Here is a 12363-nt window from a genome sequence, read left to right as displayed (position 1 = left end):
AATCTTTCCTTTTTGTTTTCATGTATTGTTGTATTATGTTGTTATTACTAATAAAGTTACATATATATATTTTAAAAGATATGTAAAATGATCAATGGAAAGAGGAGAAGGGAAGACATTGATGTAAAATGTTTATTTGAGATTGTAGAACACAAAATTTAATAAAAATCATATTTAAAAAGAGAGAGTTTAACCCTTTCTCTCCTGTAGGGCTGCCATATGTCTGGATTTTCCGGGGGGGGGGCGGTTCCGAAAGACGGTGCTTTGTCCAAGGTTTGATGACTCATAACACCTGATTGGCTTTCTCAACACTTGTGCTCATTGGCTACATTCAAATAAAGGAAAGCTACTGCATATCAGCCTAAGGAAGTTGTGTTTCCTTTTTCTGGTTATTTGGCTATAACTTTTGATAAAGGTAAAGGGACCCCTGATGATTATGTCCAGTCGCAGATGACTCTGGGGTTGCAGCGCTCATCTCACTATTCTGGTCAAGGGTGCCGGTGTTTGTCCGCAGACAGTTTTTCCGGGTCATGTGGCCAGCATGACTAAGCCGCTTCTGGCGCAACGGAACACCGAAACCAGAGCAGTGCATGGAAACTGCGCTTACCTTCCCACTGGAACGGTACCTATTTATCTACTTGCACTTTTTGGCGTGCTTTCAAACTGCTATGTTGGCAGGAGCTGGGACCGAGCAACAGGAGCTCACTCAGCCGACCTGATTGGCAAGCCGAAGTGGCTCAGTGGTTTAGACCACAGTGCCACCCGCGTCCCTTTTGATAGAATACAGATTCTATTTTTTGACAGAATACAGGTCATTGAACAAACTTTGTTGCATTACATATCTTCATTAAATTATCTTTCCATTGATATATAATCTTATGGTAGGTAAAGGTAAAGGGACCCCTGACCATTAGGTCCAGTCGTGTCCGACTCTGGGGTTGCGGCGCTCATCTCGCGTTACTGGCCGAGGGAGTCGGCGTACAGCTTCTGGGTCATGTGGCCGGCATGACTAAGCCGCTTCTGGCGAACCAGAGCAGCGCACAGAAACGCCGTTTACCTAACCCAGCCTTATGAAGAACATACCTATTTATCTACTAGCACTTTGACGTGCTTTCAAACTGCTAGGTGGGCAGGAGCTGGGACCGAGCAACGGGAGCTCACCCCGTCGCGGGGATTCGAACTGCCGACCTTCTGATCTGCAAGCCCTAGGCTCTGTGGTTTAACCCACAGCGCCACCCGCATCCCTTTTTTTTTTAAATGGTATTTTATGCTATTTAATTTTATGGTATTGCCTCCCAAAAAGTGGTGTTATGAGCAATCAAACCTCAGAAATACACTTTCCCCAAAAGGTTTCCACAGTTTTGGCTACGTGTATGTATGTGGTTCTCCCTTTCCCCATTTTATCTTCACAGCAACCATTTGAGGGAGGTCAAAGCCACCCATTAAGCTTTATGGCTGTGGTGGGGGGTGGGGCTAGACCCCGGCCTACCAACATTTAGGCCAACACTCAAAACAAAATGCTGTAGAGATTTTTTTTTTTAAGTTCTGGTTTAGAAACCAGCAGATAAATCATTCATAGAAAAATGGGGCAACTTTGTCATGTTTTGGTGTAATAAGACAACAGGGCTCTCATTTTCTTTCCGTGTGTGTGTGTGTTTGTGTACGTACACACACATATAAACTCCCAATTCCCATCAGCCCCCAGTCAGCACAAATGGCCTGGGGTGATGGGAGTTGCAGTCCAGCAACAAATGGAGGGCTGCAATATAAACCCAGCCTTATGAAGAACGGTTGAAGGAGCTGGGTATGTTTAGCCTGCGAAAGAGGAGACGGAGTGGAGATAGGAGAGCCATCTTCAAATATCTCAAGGACTGCCACATGGAAGAGGGAGCATGCTTGTTTTCTCCTGCTCTGGAAGGTAGGACTCGAACCAATGGCTTCAAGTTACAAGAGAGAAGATTCCCGCTAAACATCAGGAAAAACTTTCTAACAGAGCTGTGAAACGGTCTCCGTCTCCCTCGAGAGGTTGTGGACTCTCCTTCCTTGGAGGTTTTTAAGCAGAGGTCAGATAGCCACCTGTCATGGAGACTTTAGCCGAGATTCCTATATTGCCGGGGGTTGGTCTAGAGGACCCTTGGGGTCCCTTCCAACTCTAAGATTCTGTGGTGCTATGTTTTTAAAAAAATCAATTGTGTATTATATAAAATACACATATAACTTAATATTTTTAAAAAATCAGTTTTTATTGGATCTTTTAACAAACAGCCTCAACGATTGGGGTTAAGCCTGCCTGTAGCCCATGCAGCCAATGTCCGCATCAGTTTGACACTGCAAAAAGATGGCAATATCCAAGCATACAGGTACAGGTAGGTAGCCGTGTTGGTCTGCCATAAACAAAATAAAAAATAAAAAATTCCTTCCAGTAGCACCTTAGAGACCAACTAAGTTTGTTCTTGGCGTGCACACGAAAGCTCATACCAAGAACAAACTTAGTTGGTCTCTAAGGTGCTACTGGAAGGATTTTTTATTTTGTTTTGTTTTGGCTACGGCAGACCAACACGGCTACCTACCTGTAACTGAAATACCGTATTTTTCGCTCCGTAGGGTGCACCGGACCATTAGGGCGCACCTTGTTTTTAGAGGAGGAAACAAGGGAAAAAATATTTTTCTTGTTTTCCTCCTCTAAAAGCCCTATTTTTTGAGGATCAGCTAAAGGTTTTGCAGCTTTTTATGCAAAGTGAAAAGCCCTGTTTTTTTGAGGATCAGCTAAAAGTTTTGCAGCTTTTTTTGCAAAGGGGGGAAAGCAAAGAGGAAAAGCCCCGTACAGGTGTATTTCTCCAAAAAAGGTCAGGTTTTTTGTTTTGTTTTTTAAAAATACGATTTTATCAAAACTAATAATACCACAAAATAAAAGAAACTAAACAAAAACAAAGAGACAAGAAAAACACCAAAGGAAAGCCAAAAAATAGAAGAAAAGGGGGTGGGAATAGAAAAGGAAAAAAAATTGAAGGACTTCTTTCAGACACACAGAGAGAGAGAGAGAGAGCGAGAGAGAGATACAGACAGACAGACAGACGCGCGCGCACACACACAAGGGAGTCGCACTCAAACATTCCCAGCTTTTGCCATCTCCTTCAGACCATATGCAATCGGAGTTTATCTGCCATGCCTCATACGGGCGGGGACCCTTGGTATAACAAAGCGGCAACAATCCTGAAAACTACAACGCCCACAACCCTTTGCGTTTTGGAAAGGCGAAAGCAGGACTACCAGCTCCCCGACGCATTAGAGGTTTCTTGCCTGCTGGCTGCCTCCCTGTAGTAAGAAGCGGGTGGGTGGTGGGCGCAGGGGTCTCTCGCGCGCGGTTTAATGGGTCTTGCAAGGGGGAAGGAGGAGGGCAGGTGCAAGGGGAAGAGAAATGCAACCCGCCCGGGCTGCGCGTGCCTGACAGCGAGAAGTGGTGCATTCCTTTGTTTTCGCTTTGCACGCTTCATTGCAGAGGAGGAAAGGCGCGCTTGCATTTTGGCAGCGGGAGAGAGCGGGGTGTCAAATGTGAGGGCCGTTTTGGTGATTGATTAAAAAAAACAACATGGTTTTTCACTACCAATTCCCAAAGTCAGGGTATAATTAAAAGATCTCGGCAGTACAAATGTAAAGGAAAGAATGATAGAATCTTGAGAGTTGGGGCCCAAGGGTCATCTAGTCCAACCCCCTGCAATGCAGGAATCTCAGATGGATTCAGCCTTTGCCATGCTTCAGCGGCAGCCCAGCGCCTTCCCTTTGGAGCTGCTTTCGAATCCCAGCAAGTCTGTGTCATTCCCTCTCCTCAAGTCTGTTCACTCCAGATGATCTCAAACAGCCTCTCATTTATTTATTAGATTTCTATCCCAGCTTTCCCCAAGGAGCTTGCGGTGATGGCATATGTGGTTTCCCCTCTACCCCGTTTTATGCTTGCAACAACCCTGTGAGGTAGACTGTCACTGGCCCAAGGTGACGAGCTTCATAAATGGGTGGGAATTCGAACCCTGGTCTCCCAGGTCCTAGCGCAGTGCTCTAACCACTACATCACATTGCCTCTCGGATACAATCTGTTCCCGAAAATGTATTTTACTGAAATGGTCTCCCTTTCGTTTTGCTTCCACCCTTGTTCCTCCTCCTCCCCACATGCGCAAGGACTTTGCGCAGAATGCCAACAAGGATTCAGTCCCGATTGCCTCTTCCTTCTAGAACAAAGAAAAGGGGCGCAGTGGAACCATTTCAGGTAGGACGTTACCAGGTAACAGCTGGAAGGTTTGTTTATTTATTTACTTAACAAGCTCATCAAAATTTATATGCCTCTCAATTGTAATAAAACCTCAAAGCGTTTTACAAAAAGAATAAAGCAATAAAATTATCAGTAAAAAAGTCAAAAACTATTTAAAATACTCAAAAAGTAATAAAAAACAACCATACGGCAAAAAACAGATTAAAACATATGTCGAGCATTCTACATGTGTGGATAGGCTTGCCTAAACAAAAAATATTTTATAGTACAGTACATTGATTATTGCTTTCATTTTATGGATCAATGGTCTCGTTAGATAGTAAAATCCATGTTAAATTGCTGTTTTAGGGTTGTTGTTTTTTTAAAAGTCTGGAAGAGATTTATACGTTTTGCATTACTTTCTATTGGAATCCGTGCCTTGGTTTTGGAACGCTTTGGTTTTGGAACGGACTTCCAGAACGGATTAAGTTTGAGAACCAAGGTACCACTGCATGTTCCTGTCTCACATCTCAGGGTTCCACAAATGCTAGAAACTTGCTCTTTGGCTCACAACAAAAGTTGAGAATCAGGGAGTTAAGGTTTCACTGTGTAGCATGTGGGGGACAAACCTGCCTTCTTCCCCCACACCCCACACCCTTTTGGATGCCCATGAATTTAAACCATTTGATTCTTCATTCTGGGGCTTGTCCTTGGATTCTCTCCTCTATGGGATGCATGAGAACGTTCCTAGGCAAAATGGTTATGTCTCCTAATCGAGGGTTCTTTTTTTCCTGGGGAGAGGGTCACTGTAACTTCCTGGGAGACTGAAGGAGGGGCTCTTTGTTCTCACAGAGGCCAGTGACCTTTGAGGATGTGGCCGTGTATTTCACAGAGGGCCAAGGGGCTCTGCTGGACCGCAGACAAAGACGGCTGTACAAGGGCGTCATGTTGGAGAACTACAAGAACGTTGCCTCGCTGGGTAAGAACGTTTCTTCCTCAGCTGGAGTGAGAACCTTTGGATGCTCAAGGGTCCTGCCATGCTTCCCCCCACCCCACCCCAAGTCCCTTGTGTTTTCAGAAAGATTGAAATCATAATAATCAAAAACGGAGTGGCAGGAGCCAGTCAGCAGTAAATCACCCAAGTTACCTCTTTATTAGCAAGAACATGATGTGCACAGATTTGGCTGAGTGTCAGGCCTAATGGGCGCAGCAGGTCATCCCTGGTAGGTCTTGCCCCATGAATCAGTTTGGTGAGATTGAAAGTCCCCACCTCCCAACAGTCATCTTAAGTTCCTTCCTCTCCAGGGTTTCCCCCCAAGCAATCTGAGACTGCGCCTGCATGAAGGCAACCTCTCTTCTGCCCTCTTCACGCCTCTTCTGGTTCTGAGAGACCAGGGGAAAGGGGAGCTTGTCTCAGCAGAAGGGAGTGACCCCCTGGCTTCTTCACCAACCTGACTCCACTCTGCCTCTTGGCCTTCCTCCTCTCCTGCTTCCACTTCAGCTCCTGAACTTGTCTCTGCCGCAGACACTCCCAGTACACTAAGTCCTTTTACGCCTAGCTCCTCCTCCCAGTCTTCTCCCTCTGACCACCCACCATTGTCCCGCCACCACTTTCTGGGCCCTGAGTTTTATTCCCTCAGGGGTTCCTCAGCTGGTTCCTCCTACCATTCCTCTGCGTCAAACCAATCAATGACACGGAATTATGAAAATATTGGTGAAGCGATCTTAAGACCTTCCTTTTGTAGAGTGTCTTTTGGGCTGTGTCAGCTCAGGGGCGTAGCAAGGGGGGCGGAGGGGGCAGGGGGCCTCGGGCAGTGCCCCTGCTGGGGGTGACACATCGGGGGTTTTTTAATTACTTTTTAATTTTTTTAAAAAAATCTTTTTAGGCTATTTTCAGCACTGCCGGGGTGGAGCCGCAGGGGCGACCAGCGAGGAGGGGTGTCACCACCCCTCGCTGGCCCGTCCCTTGCCTCTATGCTGAGCTCCGCTGCTGGCTGGCTTGCGGAGCCGGGGCATGGAGAGGGGCGGGCCACCCCTCCTCGCTGGCCCATCCCTCTCCCTGCCCCGACTTGCACTCCGCCAAGGGAGCCCGGGCGGCGGATTCGGGAGTCTTTGCAGCCCGCAGAGACTCCCGAATCCGCTGCCCAGCACCCCTTCGTGCAGCGGCTGCTCACGCACCGCGATGCCCCGCCCCCAGGGGTGCCTCTTGGCTTCCCGCCCCGGACAGCCAAGGGGCTAAGAACGCCCCTGTGTCAGCTAAGCTAGTAAAGGGGGGGGGGCTGGAGAAGGGACACTTGGAAGTAGCAATTGCCTGCTGGCAGTCATTGTTTGCCACTTATTTGTCTTTCCTTAGAAGGATTTCCAGTCTCCAAGCCTGACCTCATTGTCCAGCTGGAACGAGGGGAGGAGCCATGGGTGCCGGACCTTCGGGGGGTCACTGGTACCCCATCAGTCCAAGGTAAAAGGAAGAGGTGTATCTTAGGTGCCTGTACATTACTGGCAAACCATCTGCAAGCACGTAATTATGAATTGCCTGAAAGCATCTTTTAAATAATAATAATAATAATCTAAGGGTGATATTAAAATATTTGAATATGAGGGCCTGCCAGCCCTGCTTGCTTCACTGATCATTTCCACCAGCCCCTTTGCAAAGTGCCCTTCACCCACACCTGACCTATGCCCTCCAACATCTCTCCAATGAAAATAGGGACATTCTATTCAACAACAATTGTATTATTTATACTACTACTACTAACAACAACAACAACAACAACTGTATTATTTATACTCTACCCATCTGACTGAGTTGCCCCAGCCACTCTGGGCGGCTTCCAACATATATAAAAACATAGCAAAACATTAAACATTAAACAAAACTTCCCTATACAGGACTGCCTTCAGTTGGCTCAGAGGTCGGCTAACTCCATACCCTCCCAACAGTTCTCCGTCCTAAGGAAAAGTGGGACATTCCGGGCAGGGGCGTCGCTAGGGGGGTGCGGTGGGGGCGGTACGCCCCTAGTGGCAGGTGTGACAAGCGTCGGGTGGGGGTGACAAGCGGCGGCCCCTCCCGCCACTCCCCACGCAACGCCGGTCACCCTGGGAGCAGCAGCGCTGCACGGACGGGGTGCTCCCTCGGCCGTGCGCTGTTGCTCCCGGGGCGACGGAGCAAGCGGCGGCGCATGGGGTTGACAAGCGGCAGCCCCTCCCGCCATTCCCAAGCGCTGCCGCTCCCTCCGTCACCCCAGGAGCAACAGCGCACGGCCGAGGGAGCACCCCGTCCGTGCAGCGCTGCTGCTCCCGGGGTGACCGGCAGCGTGGGGAGTGGCAGGAGGGGCCGGCGCTTGTCAGCCCCACGCGCTGCCGCTGGCTCAGTCGCCCCGGGAGCAGCAGCGTCGGACCGCCGCTTCCACAGCCTCCTTTTGAGCCGCAGAGCTTAAAAGCGGGCTCTTCGGCTTAAAAGGGGGCTGCAGAAGCGGCGGCGGCACTCCCGGAAACGCCCCCGGGGCGTTTCCTTTGCCGCCCCGGGTGCCGTGGAGCCTAGCTCCGCCACTGATTCCGGGATCAAATCAGAAACCACCGGGACAGCTTCTGTAAATCCAGGACCCTCCCTGGAAAATAGGGGCCCTTGGAGGGTGTGCTGATCAAACCCCTCTCCCTTTGGGCCTCACCCACACCTTGACCGATCCCCTCGCAACTCGCACAAGCCCCTCTCCTCCCCTTACAGTTCACCCCAAACTTCACCCGCTTTTATAGCAAGGGGAGGGGCTTCACAGAGCAGCTTGTTAAACCAGGAGGAGAGGAGAGGGAAGGGGAAGGGAATCCCCTGGGAACTTCACAGCTTTTGTGCTTCTACCCACGCGCATCTTAATATACTTGCCACATGGGGGGTGGGTGGGGTGTGCACACACACCTGTGTGCATATATGTGTGTGTATTCTTGACAGCCATCTGTCAGGAATGCTTTGATGGTGTTTCCTGCTTGGCAGGGGGTTGGACTGGATGGCCCTTGTGGTCTCTTCCAACTCTAGGATTCTATGATTCTATGTTTGGGTGAGTGTGTATACTGTTTTCTGTGCTCACAGGAGTGAACCCTGTCCGTATTTTATTTTCCCTGAGCAGGTAACTCTACAAGAAAGGAACATTGCTCGGAGCCTGGGGGACATTTTACGAAAACGTCACGTCTCCCTAGACCCCAGGGAGTCCGCAAAGGAGAGAAACCATTGGTCTGCAAGACAGGTTTCCCTCGCAATTCGCAGCTTGTGGGGCCCCTCAAGATCCACACAGGAGAGAAGCCGTTTCAGTGCCCGGAGTGTGGGAAGAGCTTTACTCAAAAACGGAACCTTACGCTGCACCAGAGAGTCCACACAGGAGGGAAATCTTGTCGGTGTTTATGCTTTGCTAATCAAATGGACCTTGTGAGCCACCGGGGAACCCACACAGTAGAGAAGTCCTTCCAGGGCTTGGAGGGTGGGAAAGGCTTTATCCGACGGTCGCATCTTGACAGTTGCCAGAGAATCCACACGGGAGAGAAACCCTTTATTAAATGCCCAGAGTGTGGGAAAGGCTTCGCTCAAAGAACAAACCTCCTTCTACACCAAAGCACGCACACGGGAAATAAACCTTTCCAGTGCCTAGACTGTGGGAGATGTTTTGCTCATCCGCTGCACCTTGATAGTCACCGGAGAATCCACACAGGAAAGAAAAGCTTCAGGTGCCTGGAGTGTAGGAAAAGCTTTGCTCACCGAAAAAGCCTTGCATTACACCAGAGTGTGCATACAGGAGAAAAACCCTTTCGGTGCCTGAAGTGTGGCAAGGCCTTTGCTTATCGCTCGGTCCTTACGAGACACCAGAGAATCCACACAGGAGAAAAACCCTTCCGGTGCTTGGAGTGTAGGAAGTGCTTTACTCGACAGACGAGCCTCACTCTCCACCAGAGAGTGCACGCAGGAGAAAAACCCTTTCAGTGCGTCAAGTGTGGGAAATGCTTTGCTCGCCCGACAGACCTTGGGCTGCACCAGAAAGTGCACGCAGGAGAAAAACCCTTTCCGTGCCTGTCGTGTGGGAAGCGCTTTGCTTATCAGTCAGTTCTTAGGAGACACCAGAGAGTGCACACAGGAGAGAAACCCTTTAAATGTATCCAGTGCAGGAAATGCTTTGCTCGGCGGACAAACCTTGCAGATCACCAGAGAATCCACACGGGAGAGAAACCTTTTCAATGCTTGGAGTGTGGGAAATGCTTTGCTCGACAGACAAACCTTGCAAGACACCAGAGAATCCACACGGGAGACAAACCCTTTCAAGAGTTGGGAAAATGCTTTGCTCAACAGGCAAAGTTTGTGGATCCCCGAAGAGCGCATGTAGGAGAGAGACCTTTCCGGTGCCCAGAGTGCGGGAAAATCTTTGCGTATCTTTCAGTCCTTATGAGACACCAGAGAGTCCACACAGGAGAGAAACCCTTTAAATGTATCCAGTGCGGGAAATGCTTTGCTCGACGGACAACCCTTGCAGATCACCAGAGAATCCACACGGGAGAGAAACCTTTTCAGTGCTTGGAGTGTGGGAAATGCTTTGCTCGACAAACTAATCTTGCTGGACACCAGAGAACCCACAGAGGTGAGAACTTATTAATCCTCAGTATTTGGGAAATGTCTTACTGCATACCCAAATGTTTCAAAAACATGGAGTGGATGTGTGAGAGAGAAATCTATTCTTTAGTTTGAGGTACTTGAAACACTCCAAAATACCTGAAGCCGTCTCGTAATGAAATCAGACCAGGAATGCAGCTAACTCAGCATGATCTACTCTGACCGTGGATCTCCAGAGGCTCAGGTAGAGACTCTTTCCTGGGCCCTCTTACCTGAGATCCCTTCTGAATTGGGCTGTTCCTGCAAACATTCTCCTCTACCACCCAGTTAAGGATGATGGAACTACAAAGGCAATGGTAGCCCTAAGCTATTTTCGGATGACTTCCCCCAAGGAATTCTGGGAGATGTAGTTTGTTAAGGGTGCTGAGCCAGGGGCGTCGCTGGGGAGGGGCGGTAGGGGCGGTACGCCCCCAGTGACAGGGGAGGGTGGGGGTGACAAGTGGCGGCCCCTCCCACCACTCCCACGCGCCGTCGCTCCCTCTGTCATCCTGGGAGCAGCAGCGCTGCACGGACGGGGTGCTCGGAGGCGCAGGTTAATTCTGTGTCCAGGGCAGCTGTCTACCAGCTCCATCTGTTACACAGGCTGACACCCTACCTGCCCGCAGACTGTCTCACCAGAGTGGTGCATGCTCTGGTTATCTCCCGCTTGGACTACTGCAATGCGCTCTACATGGGGCTACCTTTGAAGGTGACCCGGAAACTGCAATTAATCCAGAATGCGGCAGCTAGACTGGTGACTGGGAGTGGCCACCAAGACCATATAACACCCGTCCTGAGAGATCTGCATTGGCTCCCAATTCAATGTGTTGGCGCTGACTTTAAAGCCCTTATCGGCCTCGGCCCAGTATACCTGAAGGAGCGTCTCACCCCTAATGGGATCCAGCGCCGAGGGCCTTCTGGCGGTTCCCTCACTGAGAGAAGCAAAGCTACAGGGAACCAGGCAGAGGGCCTTCTCGGTAGTGGCGCCTGCCCTGTGGAACTCCCTCCCTTCAGATGTCAAAGAGATAGACAACTACCAGACATTTAGAGGACATCTGAAGGCAGCCCTGTTTAGGGAAGCTTTTAATCTGTGATATTTTAATGTATTTGATTTTTGTTGGAAGCCGCCCAGAGTGGCTGGGGAAATCCAGCCAGATGGGCGGGGTACAAATAATAAATATTATTACTATTATTATTATTATTATTAAGAACAACAACAACCGGCATGTTGAACAATAGATGCCAGCAGTTGACATCTAGTGACAGAGGTTTCATTTCTTTCTCCCTTGTTTTGATTTCAGTAATTGCAGCCCATGACTCGAAAAAGAAGAAGCACTTCAGTGCTAAGCGTGAAAAGCCGTTTGTTAGGAGCTAAGCGCTGGCAAGACCTCATGGGAGCCACACGGGAAAGAGAACCCTGGGACTGACATGCGTGTGAGAAAAGGCTGGGCCTTCTTCCTCAATAGAGAATCCACGCGGAAGGGAAGCCTAACATGGCGTGGGCATTGCAGAAGACTACAGCTGGAGAAATTCCTTCTGAGATTACAAAACCCAAGGCTGAGAAGAAGCTTGCATTGTTCCTTAGATACAGCAGGTGTACGTTATTATAGTCTCAAGAGTGTTAAAGAGTGTTTTGGTGGACTTCCTTAAGTTACGGGGTTGTACAGCGCCTTGGTAACTTCTGGTTTTAACAGTGATATATAAATCATTTTAATAAATTAGGGCTGGCCTTTGTCTGGATTTTCCTGGACATTACAGGGATTTCCAAGGTGGAATTGAAGCTCAACAATTTGGGGTGTCCTGGTTTCTTACTTTTTGAAATACGGCAACCCTAAATAAATCCATCGTGCTCTCAGTGCATTGTGTGAAGATGGCTTTGTGAGGGTAATTGGAAGTTGCCCGTAACTGCAACACTTCCTTCTTTGGGTGCCACGTGAATTTCGTTTTGCTCAGGGGAACAACAACATGTCCTCCTAGCAGTGCAGCAACAAAATTTCTAGTACATTTGCAAAGCTAAGCTAAGGATTTTGTGTTGAGGTTTTTTTTGGGGGGGGGGTTGCATTGCAAAAGTCCCTTCAAAATCTGTGACTCTATAAATGACGTTTGGAATCGTAAATGAACTTCATTAAACCTTTTTTAGTTTTGTTAATTTGAACCCTGGCTTTGACTGATCTTTTACCTAGCCTGCGGATTGCTCCTTTCCCTTTGGATCACACAACATACTTTTAGGGCAGAGATGGTGACCCTGGTTGGCTTCCAGTTGTTCTTGCAATCCCAACTCCCATCAGCCCCAATCAGCAATGGCCAATGGCGAGGGATGATGGGAACATTCATTCATTTACCGTATTTTTCGCTCCATAAGCTGCAAAACTTTTAGCTGATCCTCAAAAAAACCAGGGCTTTTCCCTTTGCAAAAAAAGCTGCAAAACGTTTAGCTGATCCTCAAAAAAACAAGGCTTTTCCCTTTGCAAAAAAAGCTGCAAAACTTTTAGCTGAT

General features: G+C 48.8%; 1 protein-coding gene across 1 annotated transcript; it reads left to right on the top strand.

The window, feature by feature from the left end:
• Positions 1-4186: 4186 nt before the first annotated feature.
• On the top strand, positions 4187-11241 carry LOC117042415 (zinc finger protein OZF-like). The gene is made up of 5 exons (XM_033141961.1): positions 4187-4261; positions 5096-5222; positions 6597-6701; positions 8362-9375; positions 11168-11241. Exons 1-5 carry the CDS (start codon positions 4187-4189, stop codon positions 11239-11241), a joined length of 1395 nt encoding a protein of 464 aa, XP_032997852.1.
• The last annotated feature ends 1122 nt before the right edge of the window (positions 11242-12363 follow it).

This window comes from Lacerta agilis, chromosome 2 (assembly GCF_009819535.1).
Source record: "Lacerta agilis isolate rLacAgi1 chromosome 2, rLacAgi1.pri, whole genome shotgun sequence".
NCBI lineage: Eukaryota > Metazoa > Chordata > Lepidosauria > Squamata > Lacertidae > Lacerta > Lacerta agilis.
This window is presented reverse-complemented; position numbering and strand designations above follow the sequence as displayed.